Source organism: Condylura cristata, unplaced genomic scaffold, assembly GCF_000260355.1.
Source record: "Condylura cristata isolate star-nosed mole 26May11 unplaced genomic scaffold, ConCri1.0 scaffold00019, whole genome shotgun sequence".
In the NCBI taxonomy this organism is placed as follows: domain Eukaryota; kingdom Metazoa; phylum Chordata; class Mammalia; order Eulipotyphla; family Talpidae; genus Condylura; species Condylura cristata.
The window spans coordinates 29,609,316-29,632,352 of record NW_004567120.1 but is presented as its reverse complement, the minus strand read 5'-3'; the positions used below and the strand labels follow the sequence as shown (position 1 = coordinate 29,632,352).

The following is a 23,037-nucleotide window of genomic DNA, read 5'->3' as shown; positions in this document are numbered from 1 at the left end:
AGTACAGGACTTATGCTCTCTTCATTTCTAGGATAATGTATAAATGATTTGTGCAACTGGAATTTAACCTTAGAATTTACCATTTCATGTCTTTCCCCCCTATTCTTAGTGTAAGTTTATTCTACAAAGACCATTAATACAGAAAATAATTTAAATTCTAAGAGGTGTGTGTCACAAGGTCACTGGGCCCACAGGTGTAGGCGGAGCCTGGGCAGGTAAATGATTTTTTTTTAAATGTTCTTTCAATGTGTCCGAGGAAGAAGAACTGCTATACTTTCCTGTATACAACTGCCCTTTAAGAGCAAAACTAGTCCATGATCCCTGATTAATCAGTTACAATGCTGCCATGCAAAGAACAAGTCCTTGAGGATCATGTTAGGGGTAAGTATGATTTTAGAGAAAATTAAGGTAAAGATAAGACTAAAAATACATAGAGGGAGACACTGGAAGGAGAATGGGGCATCCATAGGTACACAAAGGGCATCATGAAGTTTCAGGACACTTGTGAGTGTTGGCAATAGAGGAGGAAGGAGTATCAGAGAAACTTCTTTCATAATTTTACCATTTTGCTTAAGTTGTTTTTTAACTAAACAGTGGAGGACAATGAAATCAAGGCTATCCAAAAATACATGCAACACTCACATTATTCTACCTGAGTTTAGAATCTTTTGAAATTTTCATTTGACTAGTCATCTAGAGGAGTTTTAGTCAAAGTAAATATAACATGACTCAGGAGACTGAGAATCTACTTTTCTTACCCTGCTTTGCTATTCAAGTGCTTGCTGCATCCTAGCATCCTGTTATCAAGGGGCCATCTTTTCTGAGCATGGAATATGGACTCATACTCTCAGTGCCCATCCCTCCACGACACCTCCCCCACCTCACACCTCCCCTTTCACATCCTGCACCTCCCTCCACACGCGGGCACTACCCGCCCCTCCCCTTTCTTGATCAGCTGAACTCTGACATACTTCCCTGTGGCAGAATTTGGTTGTTTGGCTTCAACTCCCACTTTTCCCAATACAATTCCCTTCGTAAGTGCAGCATGGCTAAAGTATTGGCCTTTAGAGTAGCACCTATTAGGGTAGCACCTAAATGTTTATAGTGCCCTTCCAATCTCTCCTAGCCCAGCGAACATTTGGCACTCACCCGCCTTGCAGGTGCCCAGGGCCTAAGCGAAATAAAAGCACCCAGAATAACTTTTATGACTTGTATTTTGGAAATAGTTTCAGACTTATCAAAGTTCCAACAATTGTACCAATAACACCTCTATGTCCTTTACTGGAATCACATATTGCTAGTAATTTACCCCACTAACTTTGTCAGTTGAACAATGTATCTATGACATCATAAACAGGATGTTTATGCCCTCCCCCCAATTCACAGGTTTAAATTCTAAACCCCAAAGGGATGATATTAGGAGGTGGGTGCCTTTGGGAGGAGATTAGGTAATGAGGGTGGACCCCTCATGGATGGGATTAGTACCCATATAAAAGAGACCCCAGAGAGTTCTCAGGTCTCTTCTGCCATGTGAGAACACATCCAGAAGACCACCATCTAAGAACCCAGAAGTGGGCCCTCTGCTGACTAGAAGTCTTACTGGTAACAGTTAACATTGTATATGTTACATGTGCTATTTACTGTATTCTTGCAATAAGATAACCATAAAAGTAACCAGGAAAACACATTTACAGTACTTTACCATATTTATCAATGCCATAGACTCACACTATCTTTTTACAAGAAAATTCACATGTAAATAGCCCCACCAAATTCAAACCCATGTTATTCAAGAGACAATTGTATATGCTATGCTCAAAAAAGGCAAATCTGTAGAGAGACACAAAGTTTTTGATTAGATTTCCAGGGGGTGTGGGCAAAAGAGAATAGGGGGTGGTTAATAACAAGCCTGGGGTTTCTTTGGGGGATGATGGAAATGTTCGGTAATTTTATAGTGGTAATGGTTACATAATATTGTTAATATATTAGAAACCACTGTATTGTACAGTTTAAAGTGGTGAACTCTTATGTGAATTTATTTCAATAAGAACTTGCCAAGAAAGGTAACACTGGGCCCTCCTTGGTGGCTCAACGGGTAAGGACACAGCACTGCAAGCTGGCTACAACCCCTTGGGTGTTAGTTCCATCTCCAGCCTGCCCCTAGGTGATCCACATGGCGTGGCAGACCTCTCCTGACCGGCCCTCTGCTCCCCTCAGCAGTGTACTTGGTAGATCTGCTTGTTCTGCTCCCCACTCTGCCTCTGATGGATCCTCTCACCCCCTGCATCTCTGGCCTGTGCCCTGGTTTTGTATGCATAAATAAATAAATCTTAAAAAAAAAGAAAGGTAATACAGGAGTAAATGCTTATTTAATGGAAATCCTTAACAAAAAAAGAACCATGATTAATTAGAGAACTAAGAGAGAAGTTTTCTAGAAGCCTTTGGAATTCTTTGGGAATTCTTTGGATTGAGTAGTCAAATCATAGAAACAATTTCCCACAGACTGATTCTATTCTCACCAGCCATCTGTTTTATTATAATTTGACTTTTGTGTACATTTTCTCTAGAGAAAATTTGCTGACCACAGTTTTCTTGGCCGTTGTATTTTCCATGAAAACAGCAAATTGGATTTGAATTTTGGTGATAAATGTTTTCTGGTCATCCCTGAGACAGATTGATCCTCCCTACTCCTAATTATAGTTAGGATGTGGAAGCTCTGACATTATTAGACCACGGGAATTTGAAAGAAATTTCTCTACTCCTCGGACTCATAAAGAAAAAAGGAGGAGAAATACAGATAAGGGATGGCTCCAGGGAGAAAGGCTGAGGATTGTGTAGGGTCTTTCTGACCTCTAGGGAGGGGGACTGAGGAAAAGCTCCCACATAGGTGCTGTAGCTTTCCAACTTTTAAATTTCCCACCCACAGCAAAGGTGAAGGCACTGGACTATTAGTCTGAAGTGGAGGGAAATCTATGAATGCTCCAACATTGTGGAAGTTTTAACTTTCCATGTTTGTTAGTTTGATTATTCTTTGTCCTTTGTTTTAAAACTTATTTTCAAAGTCAGTAGCAAAGGGTGTTATAGATGAGAAAGAAAAAAAAACTAACTCAAATAGGAAGAACTGGTAAAATTAAATTACTGGGTGACTTAATATGTGTTAAGGAACAAGTGAGGTGAGATTTGATTTTTTAAAAGATTTGTTTATGCATACAGAAATGGGGTACAGGCCAGTGGTGTAGGGGCAGTGAGAGACTTCACCAGAGACAGAGCAGGGAGCAAAACAGGCAAATCGGGAAGTACACTGCTGAGGGGAGCAGTGGGCAGGTCAGGAGAGGTCTGCCGAGCCATGTGGATCACGGGGAGGGGATAGAACTCATGCTCAAGTGGCTTTAGTTTCTTAGTGGTGTGCTTTAATCCGCTGCACCACGATGGAGGGTCCAAAATTTGATTTTAAGCTTGACTAGTGACCCACTAATTTCATAGACCTTGTGATGAAAATTGGGAGAGGAAACTTTACCACAGAACCCAATATTTAGAAAATGTTTTTGCAGTTATCTTTATACATATTTTTCTTGCAAATGTATTTTTTCTTCACAATTTGGTTATTTATAGACATCTATATGACATAATTAGGAATAACAAGAATTCTGATTCTTTTTCAGTCAGAGGAAGAGACCGGTGATGAGGAAGCGATCAGTTTCGAACTTTCTAGATTTAGAGCCCCATGGATCCCTCCTTTGGCCAGGTTTCCCCGACCCGGGTTACTGGTCATTCAAACAAACGTAGTGAAATCAACAGATTATTTAAATAATTTGGCCTTTATTCCTTTTAGTCACCTAGTTTATTATCTTCACCTCCCTGCTACAGTATTTTTAAAAATTGGTGACGATGAAACACCGGCGGCGGGGGGCGGGGGCGTGACTTGAGGGGGGGACGCAGATACATGTTTCCATGTGCTCAGATACCCTGTGAAGCCCCTGTTTCGTGACTATAGCTCGGATTGGACAGTGGGCTTGTCAAGTAGTGGCCCTGACAGGGAACCTTTGACCGGAGACCCACGGCCCATAGCCGAAGCGGGCTGTCTTCGAGGACGCTTAAGGCGCGCACATGTCCGCGCCGGCTCTCCCTGGTCAGTTAGAAAAGAAACCCGGATGTGCGGAGAGATTTGGGGCGGGGGGGAACGGGTGGACGGTGGCAGAAACTGGCGTTACCCATGAGGCAGCGCGCGCGTGGTTATATACTACTGCCCTAATCTGAGGCGCTCATTCCGCGCTGGGAGTCGCCGAGGCCGGCGCGGTTTTAGTCACCGCCGCCTAGTGTTTTCGCGCTCCTCCTCTTTCTCCTCCTCTTGGAGTCCCAGTCTGGCCGAACTGCTCTGCTCGCGGTAAGTGTCCCCTCCCTCGACTGCGCGGCGAGGAAGCGTGTAGTGGCTTGCCCGGCCGGCCTTGGCCTCCTAGCTGTGAGGGCCGCCGCGGGGGCGGTTACGGCCGCCTCACGATGAGGGCCGCGGAGTGAGGGTCGAGAGCCGGGTGCGTGTTTTCGGGACTCGCCCGAGGAGCGGGGGGAGGGGACGGGCTTGAAAGAGCGGTGGCGAGTGGGCCACCATTTTGCGCCTACCTCGGTAAGGGGGGGAATCGAGGAAGGTAACTAGCGGCTCCGCGGCTCGGTTGGCGGCCCTGAGGCCGCGGCCCCCGGCCCGCGTTCGCCGTCGCTGCCCCGCCGCCGCCGTAACTACTGCGGTCGCTTCCGAAGGCCTGTGTTTCTCAGCCCCCTGCCTGGTTTGAGCTTTTCTGGAGGCAACTCCCTTTGGTCTTTTGTACATTTGATGCCGATGTTTGTGGAGACCCGCCCACCCCCAGATCTTTTTCAGTCAGGAAGGGAGAGACCGGTGATGGTTCCGAACTTTCTAGATTTAAGGCCCCTTGGGTCCCTCCTTCTGGCCAGGTTTCCCCCACCCGGGTTAGGGGTCATTCAATGCTCGAACCCTTGTTCTTGCCAAAGGACTTCGCTCCTCTGTGTGGGAAATCTAGCTCTATTCCGTTATTGTCTTAGAGGAGAAGATCCCTGAGGAGAAACAGTGGAGTTGGATACACATTTTTTTTTTGTAACAGTTTGCTTTGCAGGTTTTACTTAACGAGAAGGGAAATTTTACCTCCCTCTGAGGTTTTATCCTTCTCTAGACGGGGCGGGAGTTCCTCTTATCTCAAGTTTTAATGCTTTGAAAGCATAAATCAAAGAGGTAAATGTCAAGTGAACCCAGGTTTTGCGAGCATGGGAGAGACCCTCATCCAAGAGATTCTCTTTGTTCACAAACATATTTTTTTAGCTTTTTAATATATCTGAACTTACATAATGCTTTTTTATCTTTGTTTTAAGGTTTGGGCTGTGAATTTTAATATTTTTAAGTGTTATTCAACATTAAATTGAAACCTACCATAGTTTTAAACTACAGAAGTGTCCTCTTAGCATTTGTGAGATACCCTGTCCTGCTTTGGGGGTTACTGTGAAAACTCAAACTGTCTCCTTAAGCAGAAGCTTTACTGAGCCTGCGAAGGCACTGGTTTGCTTATAAAATTAAGTTTGGATGTGTGCCCTTTACACTTTTTTTTTAATGTAGTGATTTCTAAATGAACTGCACATTGGAATTATCTGGGGATCTTTTTATTTTAAAGATGTATTTATTTATGCATACAGAACTGGGGTACAGGCCAGAGGTGTGGTGGGTGAGAGGATTCACCAGAGACAGAGTGGGGAGCAGAACAAGCCAAGTGACAAGTACACTGCTGAGGGGAGCAGCAGGCGGATCAGGAGAGGTTTGCCTCGCCATGTGGATCATCTCCTGGGATCGAACTCATGCTGAAGTGGCTTTAGCTTCTTAGTGTTGTGCTTTAAACCTGCTGCGCCACCAGGGAGAGCAGAAGGAGGGCCCACCGTTGACACTTTAACTTTAACGGGAGTACAGATTCCGCAATAATTGTCCCTTGGATATCAGCTCTTTTGAGATGGGCTGTAGGTGTTGATAGGACAGTTCAGAAGGTGAGGAAGTAAACTCAGGAAATGATACAACTAGTTCTTGAACCTAGGTCTTCTGACTCCACCCAATGGTTAATTCCCCAGATTACCCATTTTTTATGGGAGTGAGGTGGTCTGGGAGATTAAGCAAAGAAATGCACCTAAAATTTTTAAGAAATATTTTCAATTCTTTTTTTCTTCACATTTTTATTTTTCACACATAACTTTTCAGCATTTTAGTGTTTAAATAATATTGCTATTTCCAAGCATGCTGAGAAGTTGAAGAAAGGACCACAGAAAAAAGTTCTGATATTGAAGGGCTCTGTATCTTAAATTCTCTGTTCCGCCCATTTCTCCCAGTTCAATTCTCTAGTCCAGTTTCATTTCTTCAGCCTGGAGTTTTGCTATATAACAGCAATGTTTTTGGTAGAAGAAAGGAAAAAGGATATATAATCCTGTACCTTCTTTTTCCCATTTGTTTTCTTTATACAGGAGGACATTTGTAGCCACACCAGAATTATGTGTTGCTGTTGTTACACTAAGTGGACAGGAGAAATGCCTAAATAAGTACCAATTTTTGTAAATAGAAATTAATTCATGGTTTTAGAGGCATGAAATATTGGAAATTTATATTGACCACTCACTATTTCAAAAGTAACTTTTCAAGGATCAGAAGTATTTGGCATGATCACTAATTAAAATTTATAACCCTGAATAGTTATGGTTCCCTGCCTCAGGGAGGCACCTGAAAATATTTGATTTTGGTCAGGTTGTCTTAAATAATGACTCAGAAAGACTTGTTTTACTTAGTAACTTGTATTTAAAATGTATGTTTAGAATTTTTTGGATTCACTCTCTGCAAAGCTGTTTTCTTTTTAGAAATACTTTGATTAAATCTCAGCACATCAAGAAAAATAGTTATATTTTATGGGCCCAGTGGACCATTTTAGTTCTACTTTATTTTTTTATACTTAAAGTCGTTTACAAATGATTTACATAAGAATAAAGAAAGTGAAAGCAACTTTATTAGATATTTAATATTTAGACTGCTATACTTCTTTGAATGTACTTAGAAAAGCAAAAATTAACATTTCAGGCTGATAAAAGAATCCAGCTCTCTTTTAATTAAGACAGACATTAAATATGTTTGCAAAGATGTAAACCAGTGCCACTCATTAAATTTTTATTTTAGGAAGGTTATTTTATTTAAAATATTTATACTTACATATGATAAATTTATTACTGTTCCTTTAAATTAATGTCCATAATGTTTTCTCAGTTTAAATTCTAATATGGTAAGTATCAATAGCTATAATGAACATAAAAGAAAAGCACATTGGGATTCTCAGTAAACTTTAAGAAAGAGAAGAGACCCTGAAATCAAGGTGTTTGAGAATTAGTGACCTGGTATACTTTATTTGTGACAATATTTTGAAAGTTCTTTACATGAACTTGTAAAGAAATTGCATTCTTCAACTTACATTGTTTCCATTGAGTAAAATGCTCTGTACAAAGCACTGTACAATAATTTTTCACATTTTAGTCTTTAAAATAGTGTTGCAAGGAATGGGGTTACTTACAGTAATAACTGTTTTATTTTATAGTCAGAAAAAATTTAAAACTCAAACGGGGTTGATTAAACATCTTCAAAGTTTGGCAACCAGAAAATGGCAGATTCAATCCCCATTTGTTCCCAATCCATTATTTAGCTCAGGTGTTCAGGGTTCCCATCACTGTACATTTTGATTTGACATTCTTCTTAATGGACAATTTTTATTCTTATAAAAGATGAATTTGTTAGTAACACATATTTCCTGGGGTTACTTTGGGGATGATCAGCCATACATTATCTTAGACAAAATATTTATTACCTAATTTGGGTTTGAAAAGTCAATTATCATTGGCTTTTTCTCCAGGTTCTGTCCCTTACACATGAATTGCAATGAAAAAATACTCTTATAGATAAAATATTTACCCTATTATATAAATACTAACTTGCAGAAAGTACAATTTTATAGTACTTCATCCCACAAACTAATGTAAAAGAAAATGTTGTAAAGTATACTTTACAATGAGTTGTTAATTTAAAATCTTAGAGTTTGCTAGCTATTTTCTACAAGTAAATGAAGTGTGAAAATCAAGAGAGACAGAAGATGAAAACCTAAATTAAACCAGGGGGGAATTATAACATCCTAAGTACCTGCTGAGGCTTTAAAAACAAATTTACTTTAACTTTGTTCAGGCTTAAAAGTAAAAGCCGGCCCTCCCTGGTGGCGCAGCGGGTTAAAGCACTGAGAAGCTAAAGCCACTTCTGCATGAGTTCGATTCCCGCCTGCCCCGGAGGTGACCACATGGTGTGGCAGACCTCTCCTGACCCACCCGCTGCTCCCCTCAGCAGTGTGCTTCGTCGATCTGCCTGTTCTGCTCCCCGCTCTGTCTCTGGTGAATCCTCTCACCCTCCGCATCTCTGGCCTGTACCCCAGTTCTGTACAAATAAATAAATAAATATTTTAAAAAAAAAAAAAAAAAAGTAAAAGCCATGTCCACAACATAAAAACTTCTTTGACAAATAAAAACTAGGTGAGCCCATGTTTTCCATTTAATTTTTTTGTGATTTGTTCCGAAAATTCTGGTTTGGGAGTTTAAATTGTTTAGGTGCCAGTGAAGTGATGTAAAGAACCAAGGCATAATCCAGTGTTTCTTGGATTTGAGTACTATATTAATTTGTTAAAAGAAAAACATCTTCACAGACACTTTCCTATTTAAAATGTTACACACCATAAAACAAAATAATCAAACAACTACAAAATCAATGTCATTTCAATCAACTTTAATCCACCAAATGACTAATATATTTTTATGAAACAGTTACTGCCTGCTTTTATTGAGTTTTTTGTACCTATAATTCATTCTTGCCTAAATAATAGCAAGATTTTTCTATCTGAGCTCCTTTTAATACCACCTTTCTGTAGCTAACCATATTGTCATTTGCCCTTCATTTAGTGCAAGTGAATCATTTCGTTCTCTTCTGTTTTTTTCATTATTAACTTGCAGCAGTAAAAATGATAGTACTATGCAGTAATAAAAAGACAAAAACATGAGTATTATTACAATCCAGCAATTTCATTTGTGGGTCTTTTTCCAAAGTAATTGAAAACACTAACTCTAAAAGGTATATACACCCACGTGTTTACTGTAGCAGTACTTAAAATAGTCAAGATATAGAAACAACCATTCGTCACTGGATGAATGGATAAAAAATGAGTGTGTTGTGTGTCTACTTATAGTTGGATAAGTGAAATGTTAGATATATGTATATATATTTGATACCAAGTATATACATATCAAATTGTTACATTGTACACCTGAAACTAATGTTAAGTGTGAATTACAACTAAAAAACATGTGACTGAACTTAGTTACAAGGTAACTAATGAGAATCTAGATGATTCTTAAGTATAGCAAAACTAAAATACAAAATTGTATTGCTTTAGAACTCTCTTGCACCATCTGGAATATATTGATTTTCCCTAGAGGTCTGTTAGTTTGAAAAATGTGAGTGTATCATTACTCTTGAACACAAGTACCAAAAACCAAACTCAAAGTAGATTTAAACAGAAGTGAGCAACTGTTTCCTCTCATAACTGAAATGTCTTAGTAATGAATTTGCTGCAAGCACAACTAGCTTCAGGTGTTTACATGGTATCATCAGAATGTGAATGTCTTTGTACTCTACCCTTTCTGTCTTTCTAACCCAGAATATTATGACTTTGCTACCTTTGCTGACTCTTTTCTTAAGTACTTTCTACACAGAGCTTACTCTATCCTCCAGGCTTATACCCCATCACTTTATTATTTTCTTTCAAAAAGACTTAGTTATTTGTACACAAGGACTGGAGTTTAGGCCAGAGGTGCAGGGACTTGGGGGGTTCACCAGAGACAGAGTGGGGAGCAGGACAGGCAGATATACTGAAATATACTGCTGAGGGTAGTAGAGGTAAGACAGGAGAGGTCTGCAGTGCCATGTGGGTCAGCTCCCTGGCTCAGGGTGCAGTGGCTGGTGATAGCTTGACAGCACTGAGACTTTAACCCCTGTGCCACTAGGGAGGTCTTCAGCTTATTATTTTCTTAAAAATGTTATTAAGATACAATTAATACAACATATAATTGAACCATTTGATGTACAAAACTCAGTAGTTTATATATTCACAGAGTTGTACAATGCTTACCACATTTTTTTTAAAGATTTATTTTATTTGTACATACAGAACTGGGGTACAGGCCAGAGTCTCAGGGGTGGTGAAAGGCTTCACCACAGACAGAATGGGGAGCAGAACAGGCAGATCTACGAAGTACACTGCTGAGGGGAGCAGCGGGCGGATCAGGAGAGGTCTGCCATGCCATGTGGTCACCTCCGGGGCAGGTGGTGATTGAACTCATGTGGAAGTGGCTTTAGCTTCTCAGTGCTGTGCTTTAACATGCTGAGCCACCAGGGAGGGTCCACTTACCACATTTTTTAAATATCTTCATTACCTACTAAAAAGAATCCATACACATTAGAAGGAATTTCCCATTCCCCCCAACCCTCTCAGCCCTGAGCAACCACTACAATATTCATGTACAAGTGTTTGTGTGGACATATATTTTCAGTGATCTTTTACTAAGAGTGGAATTGCTGGATCACATGGTAACTATGTTTAACTCTATGAGAACCTGCCCAATTATTTTCCACAATGTCTGCACCATATCATATTCCCACCAGTATACTACAAGGGTTCCAATTTCTCCATATCCTTGCCAACACTGTTATTGTTAATCTTATTTAATACAATCATCCTAGTGGGCATGATAGGATATCCGATTTTTGTTTTTGTTTTTGGTAGAATGAAAGTTGGATTGTAGATATATAAAAGCTGAAACCAAAAAATATTTAAATAGTAATTATATTTACATAGCCAGTCTCCAAATGCTGAATGAGTTGTGTTCTAAAAGCTCTTTTTATTAGTGGGTTACTTAGAATTTATGTTTTCCTTCAAAGGAGCAGCATAAACATAGGCATAGTATCTCTGCCTGACAAAAGTTAGAGAGTTCTTTCCTCTTCTGCCAGTATGGTACAGAAGGCATAGACTCTCTGGAGTTGCCCTTATGGGACCTCTAAGATCCTCACTGCAAGTTTTGCTGGAGATTCTTTTTCTCTAACAGGTGTCTTAATCTCCCATAGCATTCCTTGTGTTGCCACTAAAATTCTGAAATGATGAGAGTATTTTTGTAGTGATAATTTTGGGGAACGTAACTACGTTATTGTCTAGCACAGCTTTAGCGAGCACAGTTGTGGCATCAAAAGACTTCCACCTAGTTTTTAGTATTTATAAAGTTGCCAATTGAGGCTCCTTGGTAATTGCTATAGGCCTCTTGGGCAGTGGATGTGAGTTGTTTATATAGACTACTGATGCAGTAAATACTAATTTTAGGATATTTGTGCCAATAGAGATTTTAGAGGGTCATTTATTAGAAGTGTTCTACATAAGTCTCAATAGACGATGTAGAACTATGTACATAGATGGGTTATGTAGAAGTCTCACAGTATACCAATGTACTCTTAAAAAATATTCTTTGTTGTTAGTAACAACAGGTCCTTAATGTTAAGCAAAAATTGTCATGTATTTATATACTTGACATATGATTTCCTTAATTATAGCTTAGGGACATACAATAACTATGCAGATAATTGAGTTAGAGTTGAATAGTCAAACCTTAGAACTTAGGAAAATTACTTAAGTACAGAATTCGCTTAGAGAATCTAACTTCTTCTGGGATTAAAGTACTTTTTGTCTCTATCATCTAATTCAATTAAAAAATTCTGAATTGGAAAAAGTAGAAAAGCTATTTGACAAGATGAGGATAAAAATACATATGAAGACTCAGTTAACTCTGTTTATCCTAGTATTTTAGATTTCTGATATCTCATTTTTCACTTTTTTCACTTAAAGGCTGAAATATTTTTTTAATTTATTTTGTATATAAAAAGAAGAGTCATGTATGAGAATCCATAATACAAATAACCTGTTTTAAAGAAAGCAATTCACATGTTTACTTGATAATGCTTACTGTAGCTGATATTTCAAAAAAAAAAGTGTATATCTTAAATTATAAACTTTTGAGGGCAAAGCTATGACTTATTTAGCTTATCTCTTCCCTGGGACAGAGCACATTATTTTGATTCCAGGAAGCAATGACTAGTTATATTTTAATAAATTAATCTACAATGAAATTTACCTAATTTTCTGTTCTGTGGTTAACATTGATAAGCAAAAAAATAATAACCTAAAAATCTCTGTAAATGTGTTTTCTTATAATAATTACATTTATTTTTGAAATGTGAAGAATAAAAGTTAAAAACCAATGTCACTTAGCATTTCAAAATTCAGGTTTTCTTTTTTTTTTTTTAAAGATTTATTTATTTGTGCATACAGAACTGGGGTACAGGCCAGAGGCTCAGGGGTGGTGAGAGGCTTCACTAGAGACAAGAGTGTGGAGCAGAACAGGCAGATCTACGAAGTACACTGCTGAGGGGAGCAGCGGGTGGGTCAGGAGAGATCTGCCACGCCATGTGATCACCTCCAGGGCAGGCGGGAATCGAACTCATGCGGAAACTTAGATTCTCAGTGCTGTGCTTTAACCCGCTGAGCCACCAGGGAGGGCCAAAATTCAGGTTTTCTAAAATACACTACAGAAAGTGATTATTCATTTTACAAAAGGATACCTTTTTAAAATTATTTGTGATTTAATAATTCATCAACGTCAAGTAATAACTGTTTAATGCACTCAGCATTCTATATACTCAATTTGCATTCATTCAGGAGTAACCAGTTACAGAAAATGAGTTGCATGTGTATATCAAACTCAAGAGGTAACCTTCTGTAGGACAAAAAGTGTAAATCTTGGGCCCTCCCTGGTGGCACAGCAGGTTAAATAAAGCACAGCACTAAGAAGCTAAAGCCACTGCAACATGAGTTTGACCCTCGCCAGGGAGGTGATCCACATGGCACAGCAAGCATCTCATTACCTACCTGCTGCTCCCCTCAGCAGTGTACTTTGTCAGTCAGCCTGTTTGGCTCCCGACACTCTGGTGAATCCTCTCACCACCCCTGCACCTCTGGCTTGTACCCCAACTCTGTACAAATTTTAAATAAATCTCTAAAAGTGTAAATCTTTTTGGGTGTACATTTAACAAATAAGCCCTAATGGTAGATAACTTTATTTTATAGGGCAGAAAACTAAGACCTAATTTGCTACCTTGTCTGAAGTCACATGGTAAGTTTGCTGGAGATTGAAATTAAACCCAAAGATTTCTGAATCCCAAGTTTGATGTTTCAATATTTAGGATACTTAAAATGACTCATAAAAATTATTGATGTCATATGTTGGTATTTAGGTGATTCTGCAACTTGATGGACAACAACAGCTCCTTTCAACCTAAAAGTAAGTATCACTGCAGTTGGTATCATGCATGGCTTTTGTACTGATCACCTCACTTTATGAGAAGAGGTAAAAGATAGGTGGACATATTTTTCCTAAACAAAGATACTTAAAGTTTATTAAAGTAAAAGAACAGTTTAGAGTAAAAATGTTGGTAATGTAGAAATGAAGTATTTCTTCCTCATATCCAGAGATAGCAACTATTAATTGGTTTGTGATTATGTTATACATGATTATTTCATGCGTAGATGAAAAATAAATAATTTCTAAATATGTGCTGTTATGTGCCTTCAAAATTTTTCTGTTCAGCACTCTATCTTGAATATATATTGACAGTGGCAGTACCCAGTTACAAAGAATGAGGAAGACCTTATATGACCATGTGGTATTAAGATCATGTTACCAACATAGATAAAAGTGGTTTATTTAAATTACCAGTGTTTTCCTCATTTTATGAATTTGACTATGTGTGTTTTTTAGCTCTCAGGTTATCATGTTTTAGGTGCCTACTGCATCTGGTAGACTGCTGTGTGTAGAAGAAAATATAAAAGTATAAAGAATACCTGTGGTTCATTCTTGAGGAACTTGCTTTGAAGTTAGACATGTACAATTAAGCCACATTAAGAGCTTGTGGACAGTTTGAGTTAATATATAGTACATCTTTAGTTGCATGGAATAGACTATCAATGTAAATAACCAAGAGATGGAAGAAAAACAGTAATGTTTTATTGAGGAAATTATAGTCAAACTTTGCAATGGGAAGAGTCAGGGAATTGGTATTTTGTTGAGTATCCACTCGAAGATGGGCATATTATATGACATGTTCCTAAATCTACATTATCACTTCTATTAGTTAGATTGCTTACCCATATTAAAGGTGAAGAAAAGATTAATTTCTCAGAGTTGCATGATTGGAAATAGTGCAATGAAGATTTAAGCCGTTCAATTTGATGTCAAGTTCATATTCTTTTTACTCTACTCAAATGTGAACAGTATAAGATAAGGCAGAAGTATATTAGATGAAACAGTGCAAATGAAGGCTCATAATGACACATTGAGAGTAATGATTTTAAGTATGCAGAATATGCAAATGCTAATCTATAAGTTGCACTTTGAATTGATTTAGAGTATATATTTAAAAGGCATAGCACAAGAAAGAATTCATAAAATTGGTTACATTTGGGAGTGTGGGAAGGTCTTTTGTTCTGTTTTGTTGTGAGTTGATTGAACAGCATTGTGCCAAGAAACTATGTGGCATACCTGGTGAAATTAAAAGAATGACACTGTTTTGTCAATATGTTTATTTTGTATGCCATGCCCACGTGGCATGGGAATGTTTTCACACATAGTATTTTTAAATTTTGAGTAAAAAATGGAAATGACATTATTTAATAGTCTAATTTACCTTTAGAAAGTACTGCATTTAAAAGATGTATAATGACAGATAATATGAACAGACTTTAAGTTACATAACCACCATTCCTTGAAAAATAAGAGAGAGAACGGATGTGCATGTGTTCTCGGCTTTCATACTACCTGTTTTTTTTAGGGTACTCACTTCCAATTAGTTTAACTGTTTTCCTGATAATTACTTCCATACACACTGAATTTTAAAACTCATACATACTGCTGTGTCTTGACTCATCAATTTTAATGAACTTTTTATTAAAGAAGAGGAAGATATTTATCCTCTCTGTAAACATCTCCTGATGTAGTTATAATTCAATTTTTAAATCATATTTAAATCATATTTAAATCATATTTGCTGTTTTTATTTGGATGACCATAAATAATATTGTTTACTGATTAGCATATTACTATATTATTAATATGTTATGAATCACTTTCCTTTTTGTGTAGCAATTTAAAATTTTCATTTTAAAAAATTTGCTTTTTTATTGAAATTCACAGCTAAGTCTTTTTACAATGTTCTGTAGTCTCTTGGTTTTCTACATGGTACAACTTGTCAAGAATTTAACAATTTAATTTTTAATCTGTGTGTGTGTGAGGGGGAGAGATACAAAAAAAGAAAGATTTTTATAAAAAGTCTCCTGGAGACATTCCTCCTGGGGGTAATATTATCTTGCTCTACTCTGACTGGTGTTCTCTAGATCTATTGAACAGCTATTGCCCTGGGATTTTCCTTTGTCTTTGTATTATGTTGAATATTATGTTTTCTGCATCCTGTGTCCTCCTCAAATTCTTAATATTTTGGTGGATTCTTCCTAGGAAAGGGTGAATGGGAAGTAAATTTTCTATAATATTGCTGGTCTTTATTCTTGATGAAAGAATATATACCTTATGCTTGATGAAAACTTTGGCCGAGTGTAGAGCGCTAAGTTGAAATTTATTTTTACTAACACTTAGCTTTGATCTCTTGCTCTCTCTCCCCTCTCTCTGATTTGAAGATATTCTCTTGCCCTTCAGCATTCTGAAATTTCATGATATGCTCCTCTACTGTGAGTTTTTTCCTATGTTCTGGGTGCTGGTGTGTCTTTTCATTCTGGAGATTTATGTCTTGTAGAACCAGAAACTTTTCTTGCACTTTTCCTTTGATCACATCCCCTCTCCCTTTTCTGTATCACCTTTTTGCAATTGATTTTCTAACAATCTTGTCTTTAATGTTTTTCTTTAAGTTTTGTTATGAGACATTTACTCACCATTGACATTTGACTTTTTTAAACTGAATTTTGGCTAATTTTTTAATCTTTTTGTTTTCTTACTGCTACTGTTTATAAAAGTCTTCTCTCTCTAAAAGTGCTTCTAATCTATTATATCACTTTGGTCTTTCACATGGCAAGTTTTAGTCTTATTTCTGGTGCACATTGCTTGTTAGTCCATATTTAAGAATGAAACACTAAAATGCTTCCTAGGAGCTTTGTGCTTGGCCAGCATTTGTAGGCTGGTGGTATTCCCCATATGTTCTTTGCTTATTTCTTCAGGTGAGAAATAAACTATCAGCACTTGAATTTAATGAACTTAATATAATTCCTGTTTTCATTGTAGCACTTTCATCCCTGCTTTGTTTAGTTCTTCTTATCCCACAATTTGGTACAGTTTTTCTAGTGTATCTATCACTTGTTTCCTCTTAGCTTCTTTCCTTTTTGTTAATAAAGGTATTTGTATTTTGGGTTTTTTTTTCAGATTTTAGGTACAATTTTTCTTTTTTTGTCTCTGCAATCATACTCTAGTCATGAAACTAAAACTCAGTTTGATTAGATCTGCTTGTTCCCAAAATGTATTAGCCACTGTAAATGACTTTTATCATCTGTTATCTCCTACTAAGCTAATTTTACTAGTTAAGATCTTAGGTAATGAATTCTGAGTTTTCCCCTTTTGTTACCATGCAATGATTACAAGTATCAATTCAGTAATTACTACTAGGATTATTAAGGTATATCTCAAAAATCAAATTGTATACTAACAAAACTTAAAAATAAGATTTGTTTTCCTCCTAACTTGGTAATTAGGTAATTCAAAAATGGCAGAACTCTTCATGGAATGTGAAGAAGAAGAGCTGGAACCATGGCAGAAGAAAGTAGAGGAAATTCAGGATGAAGAAGATGATGAGCTGATCTTTGTTGGAGAGATATCAAGTTCAAAACCAGCCATTTCAAGTAATCATTTACTTTCAGTGATGTTTTATAAGATGTTGTTTCTAATGGAAAAATGTCTGAAATAATACGTTTTTGTTGTTCTGTAAGAATTTGGAGGTGAGGGATAACATGGCATAATTCAATTCTCATAATTTCCTACAGCAAATTGAGAGATGCTAAATAGAAAAACACTTCAATTATAAAATGAAGTATGCATATTGACATGTTGCTGAAAGTAGAACAGAACATTACATTTTCTTAATTATCGTGTCTTAATCACTGATTTTTGTGCTGAAACAACATATTTCAAAATTATTATTTAAATCTTATTTGAAAGCATGATAGTTCAAAGGGATGTATATCAATTATAGCCAACTTAACAGTACTTATCTAGAACAATGCATTAGTTTTAAATGACTCTCAGTATGTAAATTGACCACCGTGGGATTTCTTTACTAAATTAACTCAGAATTTAAATGATATTATAAAGTTTTATGTGTGAGCCATAAAATATTTTAGCATATGTAATAGGAACTAAATATTTAAATAGAGCCACAAGAAGGGAAGTAGGAGTGAGTAAAAACTTGTGTTTGACAGGTGAATTGGCAATGGTAAGTCCATGGGGATTACAACTGAGATGGAAAAAGGCACAAAATGATGTGAAAATAAACTATTATAATAAAAAAAAGAAACTTGTTGTTGAAAAGCTATAGTCAGGCCTCCCTGGTGGCACAAGGGGTTGTCTCAGCACTATGAAGCTATCCACAGCCACTTTAACACAATGGCCGGTTGGTTCAATCCCTAACCAGGATGGTAACCCACATGGCACAGCAGATCTCTCCTGTCTTGCCCACTGCTCCCCTCAGTAGTGTAGCTCAATCAGTCTGCTTGTTCTGCTTCCCACTCTGTCTCTGGTGAATCCTGACTCTGTTATGGCCTTTACCCCAGCTCTTGTGTTCATAAATAAATCTTTTTTTAAAAAATTAGAAGTTATAGTCACGAAAAAGTACTATAGAAATAAATCTTTAATGGTTCCAGTAAATACCTATCTTGAATTTTTTAATCAAAAACATGCCAGGTTATTTGAGTAGATTTTTCTCCTGTAAGAGTCCTGTAGTATTTAGCACTGCATTTTCACTATAAAGACAACCCTTCTGTGTGACTTTTTATGAGCTCGTAGGAAGAAAAACAAGGAAATATTTCTAGGTTTCTGTGGATTTTTAAAAAATATTTATTTATGCATAGAAGAACTGGGGTATAGGCCAAAGGTGTTAGAGGGTGAGAGGATTCACCAGAGACAGAGGGGGGAACAAAACAGGCAGATTGATTAAAATACAGAGTTGAGGGGAGCAGTGGGCAAGACAGGAGAGGTCTGCTGTGCCATGTGGGTCACCTCCCTGGCTGGGATGAAACTCAGGTTGTGGTGGTGATAGCACTGAGACTTAATCTTTACACTACTAGGGAGGCGCTTGGTGGGTTTGTTTGTTTTTTTAATAATATAATAGTTTGTTTTTACATCATTTTGTGCATTTATCCATCTCAGTTGTAATCCCCTTGGGCTTCCCATCACGGAATCACCCATGTGCCATCACTATAGTCCAGTGCATTTCCCTCCCCTCACTGTTTTTGATCCCATTCCCCCCACTCAACTCCCACAAAATGTCTCTGGTATATAGTTGTTCATTATTATTACCATTTTCTCACCTGGTCCGTTATATTCCTGCTATGAGCAAAATCATCTGGTATTTTGCCTTTTTTTTTTTCTGGATTATTTCATTAACCATGATCTTTTCCAGCTCCATTCATGTTGCTGCAAAAGGCATTTGTTTATTTTTTTTGGTTGCTAAGTAATATTCCATTGTGTGTATGTAACACATCTTTTTAATCCAGTCATCCACTTTTGGGCATTTAGGCTGTTTCCATGTCTTTCCAGTTGTAAATAAAGCATCAGCAAACATGGGGGTGCAGGTATCTTTTTGAGTCAGTGTTTTTGTATCTTTTGGGTAGATACCTAGGAGTGGGTCTACTGGGTCATAAGGAATCTCCATGTTTAGCAGTTTGAGGAACCTCCTTGGTGGGTTTTTAATGTATCTTTTCCTGATTAGTAATTTTATGCAAAAGTATTTGAGATACTGTGGTAAGTTATAGGTTTAATTTAGTCTGTAATCTCTGTTAATATCCCTTTCAGAACTCAAGAATAGCAATGCAGATAAACCAGTCAACTTGCTTGAGTTGTCATCATTAAGAGAAAAAATATATTTCAATTATTGGTTTTATACAGATATATTTTAGGAGGTTTTTTTTAATTATTATAATACCTGTTTCACTGACTATTTTAAAATACGATTTTTGTAGACATATTGAACAGAGGTCACCCCAGTTCATCTTCGAAGGGAATAAAAAAGGAGACAGCCAACCAAGGTACAGCTTATTATACTATTTTAATTTTAAAGTATAATACTTTGACAAAGTTTGTTGTATAGAAATATATTCAATATATTATGTGATTTTAAAATACAGGTCCTACTGATGCGATGAAGACTGCAAATCAACACAACAAAGACTCAGCATCAAATACAGTGACTGCATTGCCTAAATTTCGTCCTGAATCCAAATCTTCACATAGCTCTGTTATTGTCCATAACATGTCTAAACCTGTAAGTGTTTCTAAAACTACAGTCACCTCAGGTACCATCAGGTATTACAATTCGGTTAGGATTGTGGCCTGTCATAGCTAGTCACCATGCCAGTAGAAACAATCACTATCAGAAGATGTCACAATCTTTATGATAGTTCAACTAGTACTCAAAATAATAGCTGTAATAACTTACTATTCAACATGTGAATAAATACATGCTGAAAGAGTTATAATATTGAAAATTGTGCCATCTAAATGTAAAGAAAATATGAGTACTGCATAATGGCAAAAAAATTAAGATGGTAAACTGAATCAGGTTTTCTTAATTGAGGTTATTTGCTGCTGTGTATTCTGAAAACATACCTTCATCATTTAGTTTTGTAAACTGAACAGAAATAATAATGGCATTAGCTAACCTAACCCCTCTTAGTCCATTAATATGGATAAGTCTTTGTGTTAAATGCTGCATATAAATTAATCTGATTTATTCTTATAACCTCCCTATAAGGTAGACATGATTATTATCTCCATTATATAGTTAAGAAAACTGATGCTCAGACAAGCTAACTCACTGCCACTCAGCTTGTGAATGATGGATCTGATATTTAAATCCTGTTGGCCTAGAATATTAAAAATATATACATAACACCATTCATACAGCTCAGTATATAGTGTTTTTTTAAAAAAATATTTATTTTATTTATGCATATAAGAGCTGGGGTATAGGCCAAAGATGTGAGGGTGAGTGGATTCACCAGAGATAGAGTTGGGAGCACAACAGGCAGATGTACTGAAATACACTGCTGAGGGGAACAACGCGTGAGATAGGAGAAGTCACTGCACCTCGTGGGTCAGCTCCCTGGCCAAGGAGCGAACTCATGCTGCAGTGGCTGTGGGTAGCTTCATAATGCTGAAATTTTAGCATCTTAAGCCACCAGGGAGGCCCTTGGTATATACTTTTGCCTTCAAGCAAAAGACCTGTGGGCTTCACTAAGATGCTTTCAGCAGTATAGGGTGTTAAAACTGTCATAACAACACTAAAACATTTGCCCTTTCATTCTGTCAACATTTGCCTTGGTGATATAAAAGCAATGAGGGTAAAATTGTATCTTGCCATTGTATTTAATATCTGCTGAAATATTTTACAGATATAAAAAATTCCCAATTGGAGAATTACTTTAAGAAGTTATTTAGTAATATGTCTGCTCTCTGAAATGTTACTTAGTTGATAGAGTTATCACCTATTAATGTTATTTGGAAGCTTTTCTGTTAAAAAAAGAACTATTTGGGTAATTATTAGTGATTTTTATTTTTAAGTGCAAATATAGAAAATATTAATCAAGACTGTCTTATAAGCAAGTCTCCATTAAATATTGTTACCTCCTAATTTAGATTCTTAGAAGTGGAATGTGGAAATAACTGACTCAAGGGATGTGAACTTTTAAAGTCCTTGAAAGATGCTGCCTAAATTTCATCACCAAAATGTTGTGCCAAACCATAACCTACTTTGCCAATAATGTCATTTTTTATTTCAAGCTAACTTTAGATTTCCGGAATCATTACAAAATAATACAGTGTTCCTGTGTACCCCTAACCCAGTGAATGCTAACTTTGACAGTAGTAATTATCTTTGTGTTATAAAGTTATAAAAACTTTGAGTAATTGAATTATTAAGATTATTATTAAGGTTATCTTGATAATACATACAGTTAAATTTACCTTTATAAAAGTACATGAAACAAAATAATTACAACTTTTTACAGGATTTTACAAAGAATTCATCACAAGTTGGATCAGACGATTCTTCAGACTTACTATTTGATTTGACCCAGGATTCAAATCCACTGTCTCAAGAGAGAACATCTATTTATGTAGAAGGTTTGCTTTAGCAACTTTTACAAATATAACAAAAAGATTGTTGAATTTACAGATGTAATGAATTTCTAGTTTGAAGTCCATACTTTCATGATAAAGTTTTCATATGTTGTAAAATGGAAGCTAATAGTTAATAGTTTTAGAATGCCTTTCTTGGGTGATTTTATATAAAATTCTGTTTAGTAGTAGGGTATTTTATTTCTTTCTGTTAAGATGAATAATATGTATTCTTTGAATTCATACTCACTTGGCACTGGCCAAGAGGTGAAAAATCTTGAATGTGAATTTCAGTGAATCAAGGCAGTCTACTGATGTCCTAATATACTGGTTTAAAAAAGCTTATAAATTATTTTGAAGGTCATTAGTATAAGAAAAAGGGCTTGGTTACAGTTGATTTCTTAATAGGCTAGTATCTTTCTAGCCAAATGAATGATGCAAATGTGTAGTTAAATATGACTATAGAATAGTTTTGTTAAATGGCAGACTAAATAAATAGTGAGTTGCATGTAGTAAATACCTGTGGAGAGAATAGTGAAAATTTCCAATTAAAAAATTACAGTTCCAAAAAAAAATTACAGTTCCTTCTTTGTATAACAAATATCTTCTTTACTCTGTCATAAATTAGTATGCTATAAATGTTTACCTATTTGAGAAAATCCCTATAACTAAAGCAATTATTCTTTCTATATTAGCAAATTTGATGTATTCCACTAAAGTTTTGAGTGTTTAAATTATTTACTAACGAATTAAGAGTACATTTACCAAAGCAAAGTAAAAATTTGTAGTAATATGTGTGTCAGAATGTTTTCCCATTTTTGATAATAATTGATTTGCTATTTACCTATCTCAGTGTCCTTTACCTACTTAGTAAAATAGTCAAGAACCAAAAATAAATGAGGAACTAAAATAGTTGTCTGAAATTTTATTTTTATTAAAAAAAATCTTTTTATTTAAAAAATTTTATTCATTGGGCCCTCCCTGGTGGCGCAGCGGGTTAAAGCACTGCACTGAGAAGCTAAAGCCACTTCCTCATGAGTTCGATCCCCGCCTGCCCTGGAGGTGACCACATGGCGTGGCAGACCTCTCCTGACCCGCCCGCTGCTCCCCTCAGCAGTGGACTTCGTTGATCTGCCTATTCTGCTCCCACTCTGTCTCTGGTGAATCCTCTCACCCTCCGCATCTCTGGCCTGTACCCCAGTTCTGTATGAATAAATAAGTAAATCTTTAAAAAAAATTTTTATTCATAGAAAAAAGTCTGAATTTCTGTAACTTCTAGCTATTGTTACACTGTAGGGTATGTTTGACCCCTGATTATTAGGAAAATACAGATTCCTTTTCTTTCTTAAGATTTATTTATTCATACAGAACTGGGGTACAGGCCAGAGATGCGGAGGGTGAGAGGATTCACCAGAGAGAGAGGGGAGCAGAACAGGCAGA

At 36.7% G+C, this 23,037-nt stretch overlaps 1 protein-coding gene across 1 annotated transcript in view; it reads left to right on the top strand.

The window, feature by feature from the left end:
* Positions 1-4,286: 4,286 nt before the first annotated feature.
* Positions 4,287-23,037, top strand: part of ZNF280C (zinc finger protein 280C) — a 45,539-nt gene continuing 26,788 nt past the window's right edge. Inside the window, exons 1-7 of the mRNA XM_012727017.1 lie at positions 4,287-4,384; positions 13,281-13,326; positions 13,448-13,494; positions 16,962-17,108; positions 19,443-19,508; positions 19,608-19,744; positions 21,489-21,603. Coding sequence (XP_012582471.1) covers positions 13,464-13,494; positions 16,962-17,108; positions 19,443-19,508; positions 19,608-19,744; positions 21,489-21,603 — 496 coding nt within the window. The 5' untranslated portion in view covers positions 4,287-4,384; positions 13,281-13,326; positions 13,448-13,463. The remainder of the gene's footprint in view (positions 4,385-13,280; positions 13,327-13,447; positions 13,495-16,961; positions 17,109-19,442; positions 19,509-19,607; positions 19,745-21,488; positions 21,604-23,037) is intronic.